This window comes from Hippoglossus stenolepis, chromosome 24 (assembly GCF_022539355.2).
Source record: "Hippoglossus stenolepis isolate QCI-W04-F060 chromosome 24, HSTE1.2, whole genome shotgun sequence".
Lineage (NCBI taxonomy): Eukaryota > Metazoa > Chordata > Actinopteri > Pleuronectiformes > Pleuronectidae > Hippoglossus > Hippoglossus stenolepis.
This window is the reverse complement of record NC_061506.1, coordinates 2,277,277-2,302,774: the sequence shown is the minus strand read 5'-3', so window position 1 is coordinate 2,302,774 and position 25,498 is coordinate 2,277,277. Positions and strand designations below refer to the sequence as shown.

Sequence of the window (25,498 nt, the reverse complement as noted above, 5' to 3'; positions counted from 1 at the left end):
CAAAGTGAACAAATTCATATCTGTCCTCCTTTATTTTCATCAAGATCCATGAATTATTACCTGGCAAAAAAGCTTTCATGCAATTAATGTTACAGAATGTGCCAAACTTTAATTACTTCTTCCTTGGCCCATGTCCCATCTTTCCACCAAGTTTCAAGAAAATCAGTTCTGTGTAATCCTGCTACAAGGAAGCAATGAAAACACAAGCTCCTGAACAATGTGTAAGTCAATCACCTCCGGATTTCAGCTCCTGGTTGTATCTCTGCCTGGCAGCTCGTTTTCCTGCAGGTAGACTTGTGAACTTTGCCACTTGGGGGCAACAGTAACAAGCTGTGAAATCAACACTGACGATATGCAGCAACATTCATGTGGATTGTTCTTATCTCTCTTTGTTCTGCACCAAATATCTGGCTCCTGTGAACTGCTGCTCTGCTGTTTGGTGCAGGGCAGCTTGAGCGTTTTCTTTTGGCTAAAAACAGATATAGTTATGGGCCATAATGAGCTGAAGCAGGCCATGACTCTGCAGTCCAGCCAAGTGGGTGATAAAGCATCTCTGTGGGTGCATCACTACAAACACTGTTCACATTACACATCAGTGTCTTTTTGGCTTTGCCCTCAGAGTGATCCAGACACACGGAAAACGTTGGATTGGAGATTTCATACCTTGAGGCAACACACCTTGCAAGAGCTGCATTCCATGATTCACCTGTGAAAACAACCAGAGCAGCCACTTGTTATTTGTTCACTGATTTACTGTAAACATTACAGATGCTGTTCGTGTTAGTGCCACCGGAGCATTTACAGCCAAATACAGACATTTGAATGGAATTCTTACATTTTGTTCATCCAGTCATGTTGCTCGGAGATCAGGCATCTGCCCAGAATGTGTTTATTTTATATCCTGTCCACCTGAAGTCAGATTCTGAACATTAACACGAGGTGAAGTTTCTTTTCCTCAAAGGCGGATGTAACAGGTTGTAACCGTGCGTTCCTTTTGAATCAGTCCACTGTTTATTGAAACCTGGTGCGTTTCCTTTTTTAGCACCAAAGAAAAGCCTCATAACTCCTTTTTCTTATCATTATCATTCCTGTAGCCCTGAATCAGAGGAGCCCTAAACTCCCGTGAGATGGTCTGCAACCATAAAAGCTGGAGATGGAATCACATAACTCTACAACAGGGATGACAATGTGTGTTTTTACTGCCTGCTGCGTTACTGAAAGCGAGGGCAGGTGAGCTGTCAGTCAAGAATGCTCCCAGTGAAAGATGGAGCAGCTTAGACCCGGTTCAGCTCCCTCTCCTTCATGTGGCCTGTTGATTAAGCAAAGCAAGAACAATATGTTATATTTATCTTAACCTTGTGTCTGTTTTGATCTAGTCTGCAGTGGGACGTAGGTGAAATGATCACGGCCAAAAAACACAACTTATCTAACTCTCTAATTCTGAAATAATGAGTCCACACGTTGGCCCTACTGCATTGTGGGAGTTAACAGGCCAGACGCCACAGTGAGTCTGTGATATTCAATCAGTGAGTATGTGGGAATAAATGACCCAAACAGTGACGTTCTGAGAAGCTGCACACGCCATTAAAAGACAATCAATAAGGAGCAATAAGGTGATTTTGTTGTTGTTGTGCATTTGAATCTTTATGTGCAAATACTTTCCCTGGAAGAGGTGGCATGAGGAGAGGAGGGGCAACCAAACAAGAGTCATTCTTTCTTTGAAGACGTTGCAGAAACCCCCACTTAACTCTTTGATATTCCCTAAACCCCTCCAGGTATCTTACCTATGACATTTGGCTTAACCACTGTTGTTACTAGATAATGCATGTTCTTAAGCAGCACAGAGAACTTGAACAACACCTGATCTTCAGTGGAGTGGGCAGCCACGCCATGTGTCCCCATTATGGACAGCAGCATGTCTCAAGGCACTTTCCCTGTTTTCTGACTTGCACTGAACTCCAGGAAACCTCTGGACATTCTCCGGAGTGGCTGCATGTGTGACTATAAACGTCCAGACTGTCCCAAGTAGGATGAAGGAGGACTTTGTAGAAACGGACATAGACCTTCCACAGGTGGAGCATTTGTTTCTGCAATATTTCCCAAAAATGGGTATTTTTGTGGATCCAGAGCAAGTTCCACAGGTTTCTTCATAATGTGGGTCATCAAACTTTTCTTGAGGCAAATGAGACCAAACCAGGCTCCACTGCACTGGATCATTCGAGGGAACGTGTTGATACTTGTATAACTTGGCCTCGCACACCGTTGTGAGATAATTTGACTTAATCGTTGTAGCTACAGTAACAGCAGCTCAACACAATCACAACCTGTCTAAACACAGAGAAACATGCATATACAAATACACACAAACTTTAAGGACACACTATCAAATGACCTCGTCAGTGCTTGATTCGTGCTTTTTGGTTTTTCCCTTTCCGTTTGTGTGTCACAGCTGTTTCTGCTTGTGAAAGTTCTGCTCACTTCCTAACGCCTCGTTTGCATCTCTGGCTTTTTCTCTAAAACGTGCAACATGCTCACCTCCTGAAGGGGAAATGTTGTGATTGTGACAAATCAAAAGAGCTCAAATGAAGTGTTTCAGACACAGCGTGCAGGAATGTCGGCTATGAGATAAATAATGAGAATTTTGAAACTCGAAAAAGATTTTTGCCATTAGGTGACATTCAGAGGTGTTGACTTATCTAGCAAATATATAGTATGCACTTGCACGACAAACCACAGTAGCCTAGCAACATAAAGTAATCCCAGCCGTCACTCATCAGACTTTACTTTGCACATGATGCCCAATTCAAATATGTGCTGTGTTTCCACAGACAAATACAGACGAGTAAAGATGCGTCTGTGCCTGCAGAGAGTCCGATAGTCGTCTGAGGGGAGAAGGATTTCAAGTATTGTTCAATCAGAGTAATATCCAAAACTGTGAGGGTTTTAAATGCAGTATTTAAACTAATATTTCATGTTTTTAGGTTTTACTATACAATCACATTATAATATTTTACTTTACTAGCACCCTTTTATGTTTTACTATAATATACTTTATACTTTGACTTAGTCTATACTTATAAAAATATTGTATGCCTCACTATATTATTTAGTTTTTTCACACTAAATTGAACTGCCATGGTAAATTATACAGTATTATGCAGACTACTGTGCAAAGGATTTGTTTTGTAAGTTAAATCAAAGTTTCGTTTGAGCCCTGCCTGTGTTGAAGGGTTGAAAAGTAACACAATACACGACTCGACCATCTGCGTCTGCTCAGGGACGCTGTACAGAGATATATATATTTTATGCTATGGTTTAACAAAGGCTTTGACACATGCATGATTTAAGGCTTCCAAAATGAAAACGCATTCCATGTGTGCCACACATGTTCCTACACCTGCACAGAACCCACCTACACGTCCTGCCTCTTTTGGTACAGCAGCACCCCCTGCTGTCCATATCATGGAGTCACATCTCTGGCTTACATCACAGCTGCTTCCCAGTTCCACACTAAATACTGACACTGTACACAACTTCTATTAATATCTATTCATTCTCACAGCCTATTGTTAAATACTGTATATAAGACTTAAGAATTAAATGGACTGTTTGTAGTTTGACTTCTCACCACAAAAAGCACAGGAGCAACTGCTGACTTTCCCCATGTCTCTGTTCCACGAGTCCCATGAAGCCTCTTCACAGATCTATCACGTACAACACCACAGCACTGACCCTGGATCACCTCAATGCAACAAGTACCTCAGTCAGTACATGCACTTAGGTTCCACCACTGACTTCCTAAAGTCAGAGAGTCAACTCGTGGAGATGAATTAATAAAGATAATGATGAATAGAATTAGGAGTTTTACAGTTTGGGATCAATGAAGTACACAAAGACACACAACCCCCCCACCTACAGATGTGTCTATCTGCCAACCTCCCTGCATGTCTGTGTGTCTGTCTGTGTGACTGTCTGTCACCATGCATCTTATAACTACAGACATGTCTATCTACCAACCTCCCTGCATGTCTGTGTGTCTGTCTCAGGCTCTGTGAACGTGCATCTCATCACCATGGACATTTTGCAGATTGTCTCTGGTGACCCGGACAAAGTCGTCCAGAGAACAAATCAAGTCAGTGCAGCAGAACACACCCTCCTCGTCCCAGTGGATTCGGGGACATTGTGTCCACATGTTGTAGAAAGGGACAGCTGGACAGGGAGAAGCTGCCCATGGGGTAGAAGACTCGTGAAGAGGAAGAACAACCTCTACTTGGTCCCTTTGAGCACAGACTGGGACAGGGCTCGAGTCTGTGGAGGGCACAGTGTCAGCTGGCTCGACGCCACATCTGCGCATGCTCAGTCTGCCCCTTGACGTCGCACGCATGCGCAGTTCGCCCCGGCGCTCATTCATTATAAAGCCCCGAGTTCCTCCGTCTCTTTCCACCTTCAGCCATTTTGACCATGTTGGGAGCCGTAGGACGCTGCTGCACCGGGGCTCTGCAGGCTCTCAAGCCCGGGGTCCAGCCCCTCAAGGCCCTCGTCGGGTCCCCGGCCGTCCTGTCACGTAAGTCCCCGCATGCGTGGTGCTTCGTGTCCGGAGAGAAGTGTGTCATTTGGGCGCTTGTCACGGGAGGGCAGGGACGGTGCTAGCGTTAGCTGCTGCTGCTAGCTGCTGCTAGCTGCTGCTAGCTGCTGCTAGCTGCTGCTAGCCACACGCTGGCTGCAGCGGCGCAGCAGGCCCGAGTCGGGAAACGACAAAAAGATAAGACGTGTAGAAGGAACACCAACACGTGAAGGTGTCACACGTGTCCACGCGTGCTCCTGGTCATACATGACATGCAACATACATGACCGGGCTGTGTCTTTACCCTGCTAGCTGCAATGACCTTTGTGTAATGACATGTGAGCATAGCACAGCCGGCTAGCTTAGCTCTGACGTCCTGCCGGGATCCTGCGGGAAGATTAGCAGCTTGAGCAGAGACGTGTTCTCACCACAGATCCGGTTAGTTCGTGGAGAAGAAGATCCGGAACATGACAAAGTGTCAACACACTGTCCACCGCGATGTCCTCTGCTGGCAGCACCGCTAGCTAGTAGCGTTAGCACCGTTAGCTTCACGAACCCTCCATTCATCCCCGCGTCATTAGGGTGCATCGCCTCCTGGATCCAGCTTGATGGAGTCTACGTAACATTGTTTTCAAACCGTCATGTTTCACTTGTACTCACGCGGAGTCGTTCTGCAGGTGTTGGCATCAACTTGACATTGAGGCGAAGCGGCCGCAGTTCGTTAACAGTAAGGTTAATAAACACTAAAGCCACTGACTGTGTTCACTCCTCAGGCAGGGACTATGTCGCTCCAGCTGCAGCTGCCAGCGTCGCCACCGGCCGCATCGTGGCTGTCATCGGTGCTGTGGTGGACGTCCAGTTCGATGAGGGGCTCCCCCCCATCCTCAACGCCCTGGAGGTCAGCGGCAGAGAGGCCAGGCTCGTCCTGGAGGTGGCTCAGCATCTCGGTGAGCTGCCCGGATCACACCCCCCGGCCTCCTGCAGAGAGATGAGACCCGTGCACTGACTTGTCATGTTGTGTGTTTAGGGGAGAGCACGGTGCGCACCATTGCTATGGATGGAACTGAAGGTCTGGTCCGTGGACAGCAGGTCCTGGACACCGGGGCCCCCATCAGAATCCCAGTGGGTCCGGAGACCCTGGGCAGGATCATGAATGTCATCGGAGAGCCAATCGACGAGAGGGGTCCCATCTCCACCAAGCAGTGAGTTCACTTTGAAAATGTGACGGCAGCCATGACTGGATTTGGGTCATTAGGCCTGTTAGAGTTGTTAATCACTGGATTTCTCTTCCCCAGGACTGCACCCATCCACGCTGAGGCCCCAGAGTTCACTGACATGAGCGTGGAGCAGGAGATTTTGGTCACTGGCATTAAGGTGGTGGACCTGCTGGCCCCCTACGCTAAGGGAGGAAAGATTGGTATGTGCTAAATTTAAATGCTGCACCGATTGTTTCCGTTCTTGCCACTTGTAGAAGTCGTGCTAACGTCTCTCTCTCGGCTGCAGGTCTGTTCGGTGGTGCCGGTGTGGGCAAGACCGTGTTGATCATGGAGCTGATTAACAACGTGGCCAAGGCCCATGGTGGTTACTCCGTGTTTGCCGGTGTAGGAGAGCGAACCCGTGAGGGAAATGACTTGTACCATGAAATGATTGAGTCTGGTGTCATCAACCTGAAGGACTCCACCTCCAAGGTGAGATTCAGGGAAACAATTTAAAAACACTACTGTGTCGCTGTGAAAAATCCAAGTAAGCACTAACCTCTGTCTCCATCAGGTGGCGCTGGTGTACGGCCAGATGAACGAGCCCCCTGGCGCCCGTGCCAGAGTCGCTCTGACTGGACTGACCGTGGCCGAGTATTTCCGTGACCAGGAGGGACAGGATGTGCTGCTCTTCATCGACAACATCTTCCGCTTCACACAGGCTGGCTCTGAGGTCTGTAACCTACGGATCAAACATTAGAATTTATAACTTGGTTAATGTCATTAACTTCATCTGCTCCCCTCTCAGGTGTCTGCCCTGCTGGGTCGTATCCCCTCGGCTGTGGGTTACCAGCCCACTCTGGCCACTGACATGGGAACCATGCAGGAGAGAATCACCACCACCAAGAAGGGTTCAATCACGTCTGTGCAGGTAAACAGTGACTCGGAGGACTGGAGAACTGGTGGTGGATGAAAGATGGAGTTTCTTTATGAGTTATTACTTTTAAAGACTAAATGTCTGTTCCCTCCCCCAGGCCATCTATGTGCCCGCTGATGATTTGACTGACCCCGCCCCTGCCACCACCTTCGCTCACTTGGACGCCACCACTGTGTTGTCCCGCGCCATCGCTGAGTTGGGTATCTACCCCGCTGTCGACCCCTTGGACTCCACCTCCCGTATCATGGACCCCAACATCGTCGGGTCTGAGCATTACGACATTGCCCGTGGCGTACAGAAAATCCTTCAGGTGTGGGACTTGATCATTTACACTCTGTGACGCCGTTTGTTTTTGTCAGCGCCCGTCTAACATTTGCACATTTCCTCCTGTAGGACTACAAATCCCTGCAGGATATCATTGCCATCCTGGGTATGGATGAGTTGTCTGAGGAGGACAAGCTGACCGTGGCTCGTGCCCGCAAGATCCAGCGTTTCCTGTCACAGCCCTTCCAGGTGGCCGAGGTCTTCACTGGCCACATGGGCAAGCTGGTGCCCCTCAAGGAAACCATCAAGGGCTTCAAGGCCATTCTTAATGGTAAGTGTGCTTCGTGCATTTCTTTTTACAGTCGCGTACTTGAATATCTTTGCATTACTAATGTTTTGCACGCGTTTCTCTGTAGGCGAGTACGATGCCCTGCCCGAGCAGGCCTTCTACATGGTCGGCCCCATCGAGGAAGTTGTTCTGAAGGCAGAGAAGCTGGCCGAGGAGCACTCGTAAACAAACTGTCGTAGGGAGAAGAGAAACTCAAAGAAGGGAGGGGTCCTGCAATTAGGAGCACTTGGTTTGTAAAACATGTCAAAATATACTTGTCATCCTGAAAGAAAGTTCTATTTAATGTTTCCAATGGAAGATGGAATAAAATACTGTCTTTACACAAAACATCTTGTCAACTGCATATTTCCAATAGGTTGGACTTTTTAGTTCCCTGTGGTGTTTCATTAAAAGTGGCTGTTCTCATCTACTCTAACAGGAGAACATATTCCTGAGCTGTGTTAATATGAACTGTTGTCGCAAACTGAAATAAAACAGTGGACAAACATTGGCATGCGTGTTTGTTTTCGAGGTGATGATAGAACCTTGGTCCAGGGGTCTGAACTCTGACGCAGGATTTGTGTGGAGATCTTTCGATAGTTTTTAAAATGAAGGTTAATAAGAACTATTACATCCTAAGTTTAATTGGGGCTGTGCAATAAAACAATCTATGATTTCTCCTGTAGAAACTGCTCAACATAATTCTATTATAAACAATCCAAGCTATTCAGAGACAGCTTAAGAAGCAGCGACTCACGGTCTCATGAGTTAAATCCTCCACCTGCCAGCCCACATGCTGCTGATTTCCTCCGAGGTTTACAGCTCCTGTAATTCCTCCAGACAAATTAACCTTCATTACACAACCGAGGCTTCGAGGCCAAACCGACCGACTTCCCAGACACCGATAAACACTTACCAGCATCTCCTGGCTGCTGCAGACTTTTCCGCCCTGGTCGTCACCATTCGTCATATTTAAGATCTGAACTTAGTGCCGACTGGACGCTGACACTGTCACGAATCAGCTGTAATCGATAAGATGTGTAAACCTGAACTCACCCGTCAGTGATACTAACAGAGAATCCATTGTTTCACTTTTTCAATAATGTGTATGTTTTTAACTCAATTAACATAAAGTTCATGTGTAGCTCTATTTATTTACACTTTAATGAAGTTGTGAGATTGACTTTCAAATAGCTCCATCCAGTGGCTGAAGTTGGGTAGTGCAACCTCATGTAAATGAAGTGTTTACAAGAACAGGTCGTCAGTGTGACCTTGACCTTTGACCTCAAAGGTCTAAACAGTTTGAGTCCAAGTGAATATTTGTACCAAATCTGGAGAAATTCACTTTCTGTATTTACAAGATTTTTCAATGAATAAAAGAATTGATAACAAAAAATATGCGTTACTTTTTTAAAATGTGATTTATTAGAGCTACACTTTAAAAAAAGTTAAAATGTTTCCCCTCATTTCACTGCAGCTTTAATCCTCATAGTTAAAAGCCCAAAAGTGAGATAACTGGAAAACTGACTGTAATACCAACTCTTGACAGCAGATGGGGCTGAAAGTTAGACTTTTACAGAAAATAGCGGAAAACTGATAATATACAATTTAAAGGACAATTTAAAACCAATTACATTTAATATGTGAATCTAAAGCAGAGGAATAAAAGATAATGAGGAAAAGCAGGGACATATAGTCGTGGTGTATAAAAGACAAGTCACTTTCTAGATATACAGAATCATTTAAACCTCTATCGCAGGAGTGAGCTCGTGTTACCTCAATACTTATTTAAACACACACAGAGAAGCAGAGTAATACGACGTGTCTGTGTGTTTATCACCTCGTAAAAACCCCCAAATTAAAACCGTGTGACGCGGGTTAATGAACTGCCTTTAAACACACACACACGCACACACACACGCACACACACACACACACACACACACACACTTCAGCTTAAAGGGCAGAAAATAAACCACTTGGGTCATTTGGGGACAAAACACTGAAGCAAAAGGGGTAAAGAATTTAGCTTGTGCTCCTTGCATGTTATAAATGAAATGATAGGTTTTTTTTGGACAAATTCATTCTTACTTAATAATGCACTTTATTTTGAATATTTTAAAATGTTAATATATGAAACAATGGCGATAGGAGCCTTGTTATTATCCGTTCGCGTGTCGAGGTGCCATTTTGGCTGTTGGCCTCAGATTGGTTGAGCCAAACCAAACAGAAAGTTGTCACAGAACAAACAAGATGAACTTTAATCTAAGTGTTGATTTAGTGTTGTTGTCGTTGGTTGTTTAAACGGAACAAAAGTTCAAATATCTTTGTTCAATCACAAACTTTTAACATAAAATCTAAACTGAATATCTAATTTCTAGAAGAAAACAAAAGGTTCTAACAAATAGAAAAACAAAATAAAAGTTACCAATCATTTCTTTGTCTACTGATACTTCGAACAGCTGGAGAAAGTTTATCACATCGTCCTGTGATGACTCTCCAGAGCTTCGTCAGTCGGTGGTGTCATTTATTTATACTCGCACTGAGGTTTTTTCCGTATTTCTACGCATATTCCTCTAAGAGCTCAGGTTTGTCACAGCAGGTTTTGTGAATCATCAAAGCAGGAGGAGTGTGGGTGTAAATACAAACTGTTTGATGAGTCAAACTGCTCTGATGCCGCTCGGCTGCGTTTACAAAGGTTCGGAGGTGGAGGCAAGTACGGCGACCATGCTAATGAGGTGAGAGGTGCACGCTCAGAGTTTGTGTTTGTTTGCACGCTGCAGGTGACACGATGGCGTGTGGGAGAACGGACGACAAAGCTAAATAGCTGCGAGCAATGCACTGGTCAAACATGTTTTTATCAACTTCGTGACACTGAGCTGTCCCGGTTACTCGCCTCCAACCTGCGGCTCCTCTGCTTCTCTGGTTTAATGCCACGAAGCATGAATAAAAACAGTAAATCAACCGGTACAGGCTTATTTGTAGGACAAGTCCAACCCACCATCGTTCTCAGACACGTGTGTCTTGGTAGTTCACAGGTCAAAGGTCAATCAAAAGGTCAGAAATAGTTAGCAAGATAGCAAGACTCTTGCCTATCATTTCTGGAAGTATTGTGCATTTCTGTGACACAAGCATGAAACACTTCTTGTTTAAGTTGGTTCTTGTAGTTCTTGATGACGAACTCCATTAAAATAACCTATTGCGGTTGCTGTGACTATTATTAGTCCTCTTTGAGGGTTGAGGAAGTTCTTTACTTGTTGTTCCAGCCTCGTTCCATCTAACAGACGTCTAAATATACAAGAACATCTGCGTCTTCCATGACTCACCAGGGGAAATAAAATAATTTTCTTAGAGTAGCCATGAATTCAAGATGAATCAACACCACCTGATGTTCAAAAACTGAAGTGTATTTTTCCATTTAAGCTTCTTGATTTCTCTAATTTCGTGGACTTGTGATTTTCCAGGTTCAGTTTGTAGCCTTGACTCCGTCCAGCTGCTGAAGCTCTGATGTTTGTTCTGCTGAAGACTGACTCACACTGACAGACACACTGAGTGCACCTCTATCACCTTTATTAACGTTTCGTTTTTACGAGCTTGCGTGTGTGACTTCTTCGTTGTTTAAAGTCAGGAAACTGAGCAGGTTAGAAAATAAAAAGTTCAGAGGGAAGGTTTGGACCTCGTCTGGTTCTTTCCCTGCTCAGTCATGGCTGCGTCCTTCAAACCATCAAGGAACGAAGGAGCCCGGAGCTCCGCCAAGGTGGGAAATTTCATCTGTGACTCACCCTCTCGCCGTTTGTCAAATCAATTTGAGCTAACGATGTTCTCAATAACAACATCGCCTCAGCGGCCAAGGAAAGAATGAGCCCAAAGTGTTCTGAGGAAGGACTTCAAAGAGGGAGAGTGCGCTGTGGACGTCCCTGGAGAGCTGGCTCATTTCTCGCCAGTAATGCCGGCTTTTCCAGAGGAGGGTCTTGGCAGCGTGGACTCTCCCACCCGGCGGTCCCACAAGATCATTACCGGAATGTGAATATATATCAACAAGCGATTTATTTAACCTGGAGCTCAGGCTGAAGAGATGACTCCATTGTGATTGGAGGCTCCGCTCATTTCCTGCAGCCGTTTCCTGTCCTGGGGACGGTTCTCCAACTTTTACCGAGCTTGTAGAAATGTTGTTTTTTCTCTAATTCTCTAAAGTAAATAGGAGAAACTCCCTCCAGGAAAAAGGAGCAGAAACATCAATCCAAACACTGTGTAGCTTTAATTTATGTTTCCTTAAAGTTTGTGTGAAAGCTGCCACACACACACACACACACACACACACACACACACACACACACACCAGCCTGGATTTCATGTGTTTTCATCAGAAGTGCGATTTGTTAGATTGAAACCAGGATGTTTATGTTGTTGAGTTAAACCTGAAATAAACTAGCAGCTGAAACAAGCTGTGAAATTCCACAGACTCACGATATGTTTCTGCTGAACGCCGCCCAATGAAGCAAAACAGTAAATTGACATAGTTAATAAGTGTCATGACTTTACTTCCCCTGGTTGAAGACCCACAGGCCAGTGACTCCACCAGCACAGGTGCATTGTTGCTCAGTGCAGCCGGTGGGTCCAACAGAGAGAGGGTCTGGGTTTTGCAGCCACAGTTTAAGTTAATTAAGTTGAATTGACCTCCACAGTGGAAACCAGTGGGATTCCAGCCTCCATGGGAGAGACCATTTCACTGCTCACGGTGACACCAGGGTACAAATTCATATTCTTTATCTCCACCTTTATCAAGGAATAAAATGTACAAACTATTGATTCCTAATCCTGAAACTAAACCATGTTTGAGTCCTGTTGTGTAGAGAGAATCTGTGCGGCCCTGAAAAGTCGGTTTAGAAAAGTAAAAGTGAGCTAATTATTATAGAGCAGAGAAAGAAGAGAGATGAATACCCACAGATTTTATTTTGAAAGGGTGAATGAGTTCATGGGAAGCCACGGTAACATTAATCATAAGTCTGTGTGGTATGTGTGTGTGTGTGTGTTTGTGTGTGTGTAGTCCTAGATACACCCCCCACCCATTTATTCAAAACCAAAACACACACACACACAATTTACATGGCTCATGTCAGTGTGTGTGTGTGTGTGTGTGTGTTTGTGTGTGTAGGGAAGTGGTGAATTTAATCAACCCCAGATGAGTGGAGAGGCCAGACGAGCTGATTCACTGTGTGTGTGTGTGTGTGTGTGTGTGTGTGTGTGTGAGATGTCTCAACGTCTCCGCTCGTCGGCGTTCACAAAACATTTCAATCGAATATAAAACCAAAAAGCTGTCGGTGCTGCGTTCAAGGTCGATCAGGACAAACTGCTCCTAGAAAGCAGCAGCTTGGTGCCACGTAAACTGTGTTTGTAGATTTACGGCAGAACTGGGAAGTTCCAGTATTTAGCGACAGCGAGGATTGTGATTAAATAAGATAGAAACGTTAAAATGATGTATTGATAGAGGAGCTGCAACCACTGGGGGTTGGGGCCTGCAGCATGAAAACTGACCTGGTTCGGTTGAGTCTCGTCAAATTAAATCTCTGACGGAGACAAAAGATCTGGACATCGGGAGGCATTTGGTTTCAGTGCTTTCAGTCAGGTTTGGAGCTGATTAAAACTTTATTTAGGAGCAGCTACAGAAACGTCCGCTTCATTTCCCAGACCAGGTTTTATGTTGTCCAGGAGTGAGTCATCAAAACTTCAGGGTTTGGAAAGGACGGCCACCGACCAAAACATTTCCCAGCATGCTCGGTTAGTCACATAGCAGGATGATGGATTGAAACTTCTTCCAAATAAATACTCAAAAACAAATGTCCACTTCCCAGGTTGGCGATGAGGTTTTTATTCAACCCCTATTTATCCAGGGGAGGTTTCTCAACAATGCTGTGATTCATTTTCATAAAGCCGAACACATTGTGATGTGAGAGCTGCTGCGACCGCACTCTCCTGCTGTCAGCTACTGGAACTTTAAGTTACCTCTAGATTATACAGGTTTTCTGTTCATCTGAAATAAAACATTTGTAGATATATGGATTTTGAACCAATTTGAAATAGATATCCTCACAAAATATGTTTAATGCAACTTCAAATTAATGTAACTTTATCAAAGTTTTTACCTCCAGCAGGCAGATTATGATTTCTACCATGAGAAGTCATCGTGTGTAAAATCCTCGTTGTTGATCACAAAGAGAAACAACCACAAAAAGAGATGCACAACAACCTCAAAGTAGAATGAAATGACAAAAGATGTGGCTGCATCATGTGTGTTTGTCTCTTTCTGTGCGACTCATATGCACATGTCCATGTTTCATTTGTTTCTGAGCATCTTCTGGCGTCAGACCAACCTTCTGACGCTCGGCTCCGATGCTGACGGGCAGCGAAGTGAGTGCGAGTGTTTGTTGTCCGAGGAACGAAGAAAATATGCGGCTCTCCTCTGCCATATTTTTCTTAAATTTACATTCTTTGTTTTCACTTTTCCAGAGCTGGCGAAGGAACTGAAGCTCTCAGGCGGAGTTAATCTCTCAGGCGTCAGTGAGTGGAAGCTGGTCTTTAACCAAACAGAGCCCAGATGACCTCTGGACTCTTGATGGGTTCACAGCTTTTCTCAACACACAGAAATGTGTAAAAAGATATGAGGCGATCGTTTGAGTGTCAGTCTCCGACTTGTGAAGCATTCGGTGAGATATCTCCAGTATCTCAGACGTGCCCTCACACATCCAGCAGATGCAGATCGTCACACAAGTCAAAGTTAGCAGTTATCACACTTCTTCAGTATCTGCGTAATAACATTCCAGCTCATTTAGATTCCCCTCTAGTTGTCGTGCGTTGCTCTGGAGACACATTCATTATCACAGCCTGACGGGACGACACTAACACAGGTCATGCCAAAGGGCGGCCGACATTTGCTTTTATTTACATTGACTAATGAGGGATTATAAACGGACGAGCTCAGAATAAGGAGACACGTTTAGAGGAAAGTTCCACTTAACGCAAACCTCCTCTGGTTAAACCTCTAAGACTCCGATGTGACGCTTCTTCTTCTTCTCCTGCTGAATAACAGGTTTTAAATGACCCGTGACTGGTGGTGTTTTGTGGGTTTGGTTTTGAGTGATGCGCTCACTTACTGTCATTTGGTGGAACCAGGGCTGCAGTCTGGAAACGGTGGTGGAGGAGTTGTGGCTAAACGTGGTGATCCTGAGCACAGAGACACGACAGGTTACTGTCAGGTGGACAGGAAGGCGACAGAGACAAAAGGTCAAGGTCGGCTGAAGCGTTAGAACCACCAAGCTCGTACGACGAGATAGTTTGTGATCGTCAACCTTGTCCCAGTTTGACCAATAGAAAAAAGCAAACATAGATCAAGTGCACGCTGGACTCTGTGATTTGACTGTGTGATCCGATGCGATCATCCAAACAGACGCGCAGCTTTCCGCCTGATAACTCTCCCCACAAACAAATTGCTTACAAGCTCACAGCCACAAGAGCTTTAACGAGCTGCAGGGTTCGGCTGTGGTATAAATAGGAGCAGAGGTTTTCAGAGGCTGTGGGGTTAAAGTACAGGGTTGGAGGCTGTTAGGTCAGAGGTCCAGACGGTTTCATGACAGGGAGACGACGGCTCGACTGGCAGAGCTGCACTCGAGCCGTCGTCTTCGTGGGAGGAAGAAAACACTCCACTTGTCTTTATCTTTATTTAGTCTGAAACAAGCAAACAAGTCTGTCAGTGAGGTGATTCCATTCCACTTGTTTCTCCTGCACACCGTCCCCTGAAGGACCAGTGGGAAGGGTCTGGGAGGATCGACTGGCTCCAGAAACTAACTGTCAGTGCATTTTTCTGTTGCTTTAGAATGAGCCTCTTATATCTGCATCAGGAGCAGGTTGTCTGCTACTTTAACCAACTTCAACCTGTCTGTATAATTCAAACCAAACTCATTAGAAACATGAACACTTGAACATGCACCAGTATGATAAGAACTACTGCACGATCTCCCAGTAGCATTTCTACAATATACTGGAGCAGGAAATAACAGGGAATGAGCTTGGCTGCAATCCAAACTCTTTTCTTCCCAGTCATATCAGTACCAATAGTTTTACTGTAAACGTTATTATATATCTATTTTGATACCTGATGGGTTATTAACACGTCTGGTTATCTAACACCACAGCTGCAGCACTTCTTCAGGGATTATGGAACCTTTTCCCCCCCCCAATAGCTGTCAACTCCTGCGGCCTCATCCAGTAAACAATGACTAATGTGAAGGTTGTGAAAACAAGATCCTTCACAGTGACTCATCTGCTCACAGACATCTGACACCGGACTTCAAAAAAACAAATCAGACGCCATCATCCGAGTGATGAAATGTTGTTTTTTTCCACTTTCACGACTTCATTCTCAGTTTTTCCAATAAACCTTTTTTTCAGGTCAAATAAAGTGGAATTAGATTATTTTGAGATTATGAGAATCAGTTCAGTTTCCTTACTGACAGAGTTTAAACCCTGCAAAAGGTCAAACTGGGGTAAAAAAACAAAAAGAGCTGATTTCCCAAAATACACCAAACCATAATAAATCACAAGAAAGAGGAAGAATGTGAGGTTACAATTACTGAAAAGCTTGTTCATAGATGAGGCTGTGTTTGAAGGAAAATGCTGCCATTGTTGGGTCGAAGCCCGCATGACTCTGATTTACTTAAACGATCTTCATAGAAAGATTGACACACTTCTGTCTGGGTGCAGAACGTCTCAGCACATTTGTGCTAATGAAGCTCGTGTGAGGTCTCGTCACAGACAGGAAACCAGGAATTGTTTTCTTGTTTTCTTGATTTTTAACCTAATATAAAATCAGCCCTTTTCTCTTCAAAAATAACTCGAATTGAACATACTATAGACAACACGGGACACTGGCATGAGGCTTCTCTACCTCTATGATCAAAACACCAGATTAACAAATATCTTACTTGGTACTAGTACTACAATGGTTTGTTTTACAGATACAACGCCCTTGTTATTCAGAACAATCCACAGACGTTGCAGTCGACTATTTTAATTGAAAATTATGTTCCACTGAAAAAAAGCCAAAGAGTCCCTCTGAAAACTCTCCAGAGTGAAGTCTGTGATTATCCAGAGCAGCGAAGTGTCTGCGAAGATGTAATCAACGGGGTCATTCTCAGGCCAAACATCCCAACGTCTCAGGAACATAAAAACCTACAGTGTGACCAAGGCTCTGTGAGAAGAGACACTGACCTTTGACCTTCTTTCTTTCAGTAGCAACAGGAAGAGGAAGTGAAGGACTCATTTTGAAAAGTAGTACAGCATATATACAAAATATTACTCCTCAGGACGGTAACATTTGTATGTATGTATCGACATGGACCAAAACAATACTAATCAAACTCCCTCAGGGTCAATTTAGCCCGTCTAGAGTTTTCAGTGATATCACATGATTCTCATCAGAACATAAAGACGGCTCTGTTGGAATTGTAAATTTCCACTTTTCTTTTTTAGAATCTGCCAATATGAGCCTTTCCCAGAGATCAGTATCACGATTATACTTATCAATACTATTCTACAGAATAATGCACAGAAAGTACGTGATTCAGGTTTAAATGTTATGTTTATTTATCTTTATCTATTATAAAGTTTATGGTTAAACTGTAAAATATCAAGCCCCCGTTATATCTCTTCATCATAAGGGTTTTGAAAACGACATCTCAGGAATCATTGCCAACATTTTTTATTCCCTAATATCTGTATTTATTTATCAGTCGGGCTCTAGTTTTTCCATGTTGGCTGAAACGTTGTGTATGTTTTTGAAATGGACCAAGACATAGAGTAGACTGTGTAATTGCTTTTAGTAAAAAATATCACTTTGAAAACTAGAAAAGTTCTAATTATAGAAGTTAAAGTTGAGTCCAAATGAGCTCAAATAGCTACAAGTACGGACAGAACATCTCCTAAATTCCAGTTTTGATTCCACAGTTATTTACAAACCCACCGCTCTGCCTCTGAAAGTCCCCGCTTGCGTCCAAACTCCACGACATCTGCCACCAATTTACCAGAACACGCCTATCCCGGATACGACTATTAACCAGAGCTGCAGCCTGCCGCATCTCCTCCGGCTGCACAGCTCTCACCACTAACCAGGGCTGAAGGATGAGCCGCAGGTCCGAGCCCATCCAGACCGGCCCGACATGGAAAAAACACGACTGCAGCAGGCCTGTAATTTCAAGAGGCTGTGACCTTTAATCATATCTTGATCTACATCCTTTATCCCTGCTTCTGTCGGTGGCCCGGTGCTAATTTGAGACGACGGATGTCTAAAAAGTTTCACCCTGACCGTCGTCCCATGTTTGGTGCCATTTCATATTTTAGAGACGTCTGTGTCAAAGCTCCAGACGGTGAAAGACTCTCCCATAGTTGTGCCAGCTGTCCGAGGAACCAGAAAACAGCCAAAGGTCAAATAATACTGTTTATAAATATAAAACCAGAGGGATTTAACCCCGGTGGAGCGTAGATATTCTGCACTCTGGCCAAATGGAGGTGGATACTTCCATATATGCATCTATAAGTCGACCCTCAGGGCTCCAGCACGATTAATCACATCAAAATCATGATCTCAAATCACACCTACATGCGTTCTCATTTGTAATTGATAAAAGAAAACTCCACTGATAACATGAGAGCAAGAAAATACTATTATCACTAAATGTCATTCAGCTCAAACAGAAAAGTATCAGATGCAGAGGTGCTGTTGAGCAAGGCACCACCTTCACGGCGCTCCATGGAGCTGTGGCCCGGGAGAGAGAGGGTCTACGTGGGAACCCTCCCCTGCTTTGAATCAAACTCTAACCGCACAAATTTCACAAGTTGTAGTCAGAGTTTTGGGAGCCGTGTAAATGCCACCTCTGCATGTTGCAATAAAACGCTGCAGCAGCCTGCGGTGGCTCGGTGGAAAGTTACTGCAGCTCCTCAGCCTGTTCTGGTGCTGCCAAATATGTAAACTGGTGCACTTTAGTCATAGAGCAAGCTAATGATGAGGAACAACAGGTTCTGGCCTCGTAATGGCCTCTGCTCCCTGTGTAGTGAAAGCCAAAAGCTAAAGAAAACCTCAAAAACAGGCCGGCTTTTAATTCAACTGCTGCAGCGGACATGTTCTGATCAGAGGAAAGCAACACAACAAAACTACTGATTCATAATCATGCTGTCAGCCGAGGACCAAACTTAGCTATTATCCTTTAAAAAGCACTATCATTTATTTTAATTACCAGCTATAAATCATTTTGTGGATGTCTCAATTAAGAGCAACAACTGCTCCGCTCCATTAGCGTCCGGAGATAACAAAGCCGAGCAATTCAAGCTCTGCGGGCTCGGATCAAACTGTCATCCTTCTCAAAATCCTTCTACGTGAAGACGGGGAAACAAAGCCGAGCTGCAGAAACAGAAAAAGGTGCTGTGGCTCTTTAAAAGCGTCTCATAAAGACAAAGGAGCGAGAGCGCGGCTGCCAGGCGCTCGGAGATTGAGCCAAGCTGTATTAAAACAGGGTGTATTTTAAACAAAGGTTGCATTTTAACAGGGCCAGAGGGTGGCATATCGCAGATAACTGTCGACTTGTAACTGCCGTGTTTAGTGTTGAACACAACATCCTGCCATGGCAACATGGACGCCAAGAGTTCCCCCTCAGCGCTCCCATGAGGCCGACCTGGAACTGTTTTAATACGCAAAACAGTTGCAAATGAGAAGTACATTTTAATTACAGGGAAGAAGAAAAGACCAAAATGTCTTTACAGGGAACGGTTTACATAAATAATGTAAATCAGTCTGCGCAGGTTTCACCTTCATCATCCTCATCAGGTGCAGGGAGGGAGACTCCAAGGCTCAGCTGCACCTCAACGCAGCAAACCTGTCCTTCTATCTATTTATTTGAACGATACTGCTGCGCGGACTATGGCATCGTTTGTATCCAGGAGATTTTTGGCTTCATTCCTGGAGAGGAGGAAGTGGAGATGCACCGTCCGTCTTTATTTACAGCCTCTGCTTTAAACTAGAAAGAAAAACATTCAAAAGCAAATTGATTTCCTGTGGTTCAAAGAGAGACATCAACTCCTTCTGTTTCATGCCATTCATTGTCATTTTTTTCCAGTTTGAACCATCATGACAAGATTCCAGTTTACTTCATATCCGACAGAACCAGTGAAGCCCCCCCAACGTCTGAGCTCGTATCTTAGAGCTTAAGATACGAGCTCAGACGTTGGGGATCAGGTGATGAGAAGTGACTTTGTGCACCTTTCAGTTCTTTCATGGTGCGTGGCGTGCTGGAGCACGTCGCTCGCCAGGCGCTAAGATAAATTCTGCTGACATTGACTTCACGGAGCACAATGAACAATACAGGAATCCTTCAAATGCAGGGCTGTGCAAAGCCTGAGTTCACCTCCCGATGACAGGGCGTAGGAGGACGCAGCATTCATCAAGCACAAGCACCTCGGTCTATTCCTGTCGTGGCCGGTGGTGGAGCTGAAGAAAGACTTGAGAAAAACAAGGGTTATCAAGACCGGTTGTGTTCTCCTGGTTGTTTGGCAGTAAAAGTTTTACAAGATATATTTTCAACCATTAGTTTTCTAATACAAATGTACTTGTATCTGCAAATATTTGTGTCTCTTTGTGGTAATTGTTCTGTTAATTCTTGTGTTCTTAAATCTAAACATATCAAACTAAACTGAACTAAACCAGGTAACAGCTGCATACGTCTAGATGTTACTCATGTAAATGATGGGATACAACCAACCTGTGCAGGTGGAGATCTTCATCTTCATCTTCATCTTCATCCCATGATGCTCGCTGAGGTCAGAGGTCATCTCCTTTCTGAGCAGTTATTCTCTATTAAAATCATTTTTAATCGATTTAAAATGAACAAAACACATGAAAAGTTCAGGCCCATTACAGTAGAGTTAATTATTCTTTAATAATTCATGATCATGATCAATTAATTACAAACCATATACAAAGTTAAAAGTTTTACAATAAAATGATTGATGTTTAAAATGATGTATTATTATTACTATTTACTAAAGTATAATTTCCTGCTCAAATATATTAAAAAGGTACGAGTATTATTATATTTGTATTGTATGTACTCTTATTATAATTATTTAAACTAAATGAATGTAAAAATTACAATAAAAGTCGTGTAAATGCTGTGCTGTGATTGGTGGAGAGTGTTTTTAAGGTCGTCCGGGTGGGTTCGCAGTCCCCTGGTCCCTCCCGCTCTGCGCTGTCAGTCGCGTTTGGCCCACATTCGTTCCACCTTAAATATTTCTCCTCTCGCGTTATTACGGTGACACACAAACACACGAGCACACGCCCCACGCGCACTCACCAGCCGCGTCGGGAGCGCGCGGCCGCGGCAGCAGAACCAGCCCTGTCAAATCACAACGGAGGAGAGAAATCCCTCCGAGGACTTTTTTTAAACTTTACTTTACTTTCGAACGCGTGAAGCGTGCGGGGTTCTGCGGTGAACCGACGCGGGAGTACGCGGCCGTCGGGACTATTGAAAGTTGCGGTAGTTGACGTGCGTCTTTACGGACGTTTGGAGGAGTCGAAGGAAACAAAAGTAGTTTTTACGCACCAGGAGGAGAAGGAGACGGGTTCTGTGCTTCGTTCTCCGGCTCCTTTCCCCGCATCCTCTTCAGTCCTGGTCGCTCGTCGTCGAGGGGGTTCCCTCTTCCTCGGTCCGGACGTGAAGACCCTGACGCCCCGGGACGCAGCCGCTGTCCCCCCTCGTCTGCCCGGACGCCACCATGCTGCCGAGCACGGCGCTTTACGCGGCCAAGAAGCGAAAGAAGCCCGTTCAGAAAATGTAAGTCAAGCAAACCCCCACTGTAATTACTGCTTTAATAATCAGCATAGTAACATCCCATAATGACCCTAATAACACCCCACAGGCTGTTTGAAGCGTGTTTACAGTGACTTGTCTGTGCGTAATGACCTTATTGTCTGTGTGAACACCCCCGACGTGCGTCTGTGGCTGCGGCGCCGCACCGCACGTGATCCTCCGGGACGAGCTTATAACCCAATACAACGCAAACACAACGCGGTTGTAACTCGTGAGTCGTGCGGGTGCGTTGCGCAGAGCCCCGTCTGTCTGGAGGTGCGTGCAGCTGTGCAAACACCTCCAGTCGCTCCGCGTCGCAGTCGGAGCTGCATGGGAACAGGGGCGCAGCAGCTCCTGCGTTGGGCTCTTGTGTTTGCAATAGAAGAGACATTGTCCCGAGCTCGATCCATAAAGTCTATTTTCCCCCTGCTGCGGTTATGCAATGTTGGCCAGCCACACCAGAGGTAATGTGAAGGGCCGAAGTCCAACAGCCGCGCAGGCCTATCCACATGCAGCATGGAAAAGAAAAGAAAACTGTTGCTTCAGTACTATTTAAATCTAATTATACCATGTGAGACAGCTGGCCCTCTCAGACCGATTCGTGCAAATGGACTCCACGCTGTAAAAAAAGCCATTTCACTCAGATCTCCTTTCAAGAAACCTCCTGGAGGAGCATTGCAGCGAGGTGAGGGCGCTCTGCGGGTGGGGAGGTGGACATCAGGAATATCATCACACCACCTCATGGTTCTACTTGTGATTTAAGTAAACATGCACATGGCATCTCGTCCCCCCCTGGATTCCCCTGCTCGGTCCCCTGGAGGGCCCCAGACCACAATCTGAGAACTGCTGCTGCTGCACACTGTTGCTCTGCAGATCGTTCTTCAGCATGTGCTGCATAGTCCTGCTGTTTGTTCAGTGGAAGCCCGGCTCTGGGTTTCAATCTCCTACTAGCACCCAGGTGAAACAGGGAATTGAAGTCAGACACCTCCGAACCAATCAGAACTCCCTGAGAACCTTGAGAAAACACCTTAACAGAACCCTTTGCAGGTTGCAGATACTAACTTCCTTTCAGACAACACACGGTGGCCCTCAGGGGACATACAGATGTGCAAAGTCCCTCTTCAAGAACCTTCAAGGGTTGTGTGTGTAACAGCTCTGTATTAGAACCCTCATAGAGGTTTAGTACCATAGTAGAATGGTTCCTCCTTCATAACGTCTTAACTTTCAGACAGGCTCCATACTTAAATAGTTTATAACAGACTGTTAATGGTGACAATAAAAAAAGTTGATAATTTATTCGTATAGCCGACTGGTGTCTCTGCCACTGACTAACTAGGAGCCTTTATAAACATCTGGACTGATTGTGCTCATCCCTAATATGAACCTTATATGGTGCTGCCTTGATCCTTTATCTGCAGCATCAAGGGCTCTTCCCTTCGTTCCACGTTACTTTGTTCTCTGATGTGCCGTGCAATTAAAAAACACTTAGTGCCGTAAGAGCTTTATATGGGTTCTCCGTGGGTTCTCTATTGCACCACGCTGAAAATAGTTTCATCCTGGGACCTTTTATTGCCGTGAGGAACCTTGAGATGGGTTCTTTAAGGATCCTTTTGAGGGGTTCTCTATACGTGGAAGTAACTTCAGACTTTCACTGTTCTTTTTACTTTTAGGAGCTTTTTTTTAAGCACAGAGTTGTTCCACTGGGAGCGTTCATGGTTCTGTAGAGAACATTAGATGGGTTCTTTAAAGCACCGTGCTGTAGTAGAAGTCTCCTGGTTCCTTCAGGATTTAAGAGCCGCTTTAATCCTCCCTGTCGCCCTCCTCCGCCTCCTCTCTGTGATTTTTACCAGTTTGTGATTTTCTAACTTTAACAAGCCAGACAGAGTGTTAACTGCTCCACTCGGAACCACAGGCTGGAGCCGAGAACCCTGGGAGAACCCTGCCAGAACCGTGGTTTCAGTGTGTGTGTGGTACTACCTGCATTAATCATAATCAGGACGCGGAGCGAGAGCACTCTCACGCAATGTTTCCACGAGGGAGGGAGGGAGGGAGGGAGGGAGGGAGGGAGGATGGCGTAATCTGAGACTCGCTCTGTTTTTCTCCTCCTCCTCCTCTGACTGCCACAACATACTTTTTCCTGTCTTTCCTTCTGTCTCTCTCTGTGTGTTTTTTCGGGGGTTGTTTTTTTCCTCCCTCCCTTGACTCAAATTAACATAGTTCTGTGTCACGCAAACGGTTACGTAAGTCTGCCATGTTCACTCGCCTCGGTTTTTTAGGAAAACTTACTCTCTGGGAATTTATCTTTTTCTTCCTTTCTTTTCTAGGGGGGGGGGAGGAGTGTTGTGAGTGAGTTATGAGTGTGTGAGACGGACTGTGTTTAACCGGCAGGCAGCACTGGAGGCGGTGTTCCAGCAGCAAACCCTCAAGCCCTTCACCTTTTTGTTTACACTGCACCGTGAAACCAGAACATTTAAATCTATGCTAATGTCCGCGAGGAGGAAAGAAGGAGAATTCAATGTGGTTCAGCGTCACAGAAATGTGCAAAACAAACTTTAAGTAAGAAGACAAAAGCCGACAAAGACACACAACATGACGTAAAGTATGTGGACACAAACCATTCACCCCCTTCATGACTTATGAACGTGACACTCTGAAACTATGCTCATGTATATGCTGCGAAGGAAAGCCATTATATCATACTGGTATTTGCCCAGTGAGCCACCAGAGACACCAGAGACACCAGAGACACCAGAGACACCAGAGACACAAGCTGTGTTCAGACGGGGAAATGTCCAGAAAACTGGGTCAGGACGTTTTGCCTTTCACATATGAAGAGCAGGAGATTGTCCGGGTCTAGAGCAGCAGGAGGAAGGACATGACGTGGAAATCACATCTTTGTGCGTCGTCTTCTCAAGTTGTCGTCTTTGTCGTGGTCTTGTACGTGTGCGTTAGAAACGTCAACAACACACCCACTTAAAAACTAAATCTGACATTTCTTATGTTCTTGAAAACGTCCAGAGCAGCTCACTCAGACATCTGCGTTCTCACATACAGCTCCTCCGCAAAAATTCCAAGAAAATGTCTGAACTTCATTGCCCGTGTGCAAACAGCTGTAGTGAGCTCCACCAGTTATAAGGTGCGGTGCAGATATTGGACTTGAGAAGGCTGCCAGCTGATATCTGATATCAGTTGCACGCTATGCATTTCAGACAATATGTCATAAATAGACTTTACACACTGTTTCCTGGATTAACTAAAGGTCATAATTGAGCTTTTTCGCCGTCAGAGGTGTCCCAGTAAAAGTTTTATGATGCTGGTTTGTGGGGAAAATGCTTTTTGTGCCGCAGGGAACATTCATGGTTCGTCACAGTAAACTGGGGAAAGTATTTCTTTATGGTGCTGACTTTGTGTTGTCATGTTGACAGAGGAAAGAGCTTTTCTCCAGGGCTCACTTTGGTCTGAAATATTGTTTTTAGGCCGCAGAAGATTTACTTAACTCTGGACCTAAAGGGTTGAGGGACAACTCTGGAGATGCAGTGATGTGCATCAGAGCCAGTTCTGATGATTTGGCCATGATGGGCACAAAACCACAGTTATTAGTTTCTTTATTTATGGCCCTATAAAAGTTGAAATTTGAAATGTGATGATTTATGATCCATAGGGGAAAAAAGCCTGTAGTCAAAACAGGAATTTCCATTTAGTTCCCCTTTTGAGTTTTGATGGTAGGGGATCAAATGAGGTTTCCAAGTTGCAGAATGATGAAAGGAAAAGAAGCGTTAAAGAACAAGAAGTGGACGTTCCTTCCACAGTGGACCTCTGTTGTGTTCTGTGAAATGTGGAGCATGGCTGCACATGCATGTGTTTAGATTCCGTGTTTCCCTGCAGATGAATTCAAGTGCCAGATGATTTCTGTTTGTCAGACAGAATGAAAGAGAGCAGGAACAGAGCGGTCAGTCCTGCTCGTCCTTGTGTTGTTGCTGTTGTTGTTTTGTGTGTCGCTGGACGTGATCCTGGCTCAAGTCCTGCTGGTGCGTCTTGAGGCCGGCAGCCCGAGACGCACAGCTTCTCTCATGACTAACACGTGATGGTCTCCCAACATCCACTTCCTGGGTGTTATGACACTGGCCAGTGCCACAACACACTCACTGGTTGATTTATTTATGGTTTTATTCTGATGGTTTTTAATTCCTGCGTTGTGCTAATCAGCTTTGCTTCATTACAACGATGGCCACTATAATTTCTAATATTTATGGATGAGTAAAGTTATAAACACTGACTTTAATCAGAGTAAACACAATTAAAATATGTATATTAGTACTT

General features: G+C 44.8%; 2 protein-coding genes and 1 long non-coding RNA gene across 3 annotated transcripts in view; 2 read left to right on the top strand and 1 right to left on the bottom strand.

Annotated features, from left to right (window-relative positions):
• The first annotated feature begins 4,407 nt into the window (after nucleotides 1-4,407).
• Nucleotides 4,408-7,797, top strand: LOC118103241 (ATP synthase subunit beta, mitochondrial). The gene is made up of 10 exons (XM_035149974.2): nucleotides 4,408-4,564; nucleotides 5,338-5,511; nucleotides 5,592-5,766; nucleotides 5,860-5,981; nucleotides 6,068-6,252; nucleotides 6,335-6,493; nucleotides 6,569-6,691; nucleotides 6,795-7,007; nucleotides 7,091-7,292; nucleotides 7,378-7,797. The coding sequence occupies exons 1-10, from the start codon at nucleotides 4,462-4,464 to the stop codon at nucleotides 7,473-7,475; spliced, it is 1,554 nt and encodes a 517-aa protein (XP_035005865.1). The 5' UTR covers nucleotides 4,408-4,461; the 3' UTR covers nucleotides 7,476-7,797.
• A 10,881-nt stretch (nucleotides 7,798-18,678) lies between these two features.
• Nucleotides 18,679-21,035, bottom strand: LOC118103290. Its single transcript, XR_004694854.2, has 3 exons — nucleotides 20,933-21,035; nucleotides 20,093-20,184; nucleotides 18,679-19,832 (listed from the first exon to the last, which is right to left on the bottom strand). It is a non-coding gene; the product is annotated as an uncharacterized LOC118103290 (long non-coding RNA).
• The window catches only part of LOC118103210 (aryl hydrocarbon receptor), a 51,180-nt gene continuing 46,366 nt past the window's right edge, over nucleotides 20,685-25,498 (top strand). The window contains exon 1 of the mRNA XM_035149904.2: nucleotides 20,685-21,163. Within this exon, the coding sequence (XP_035005795.2) occupies nucleotides 21,105-21,163 (59 nt within the window). The 5' untranslated portion in view covers nucleotides 20,685-21,104. The remainder of the gene's footprint in view (nucleotides 21,164-25,498) is intronic.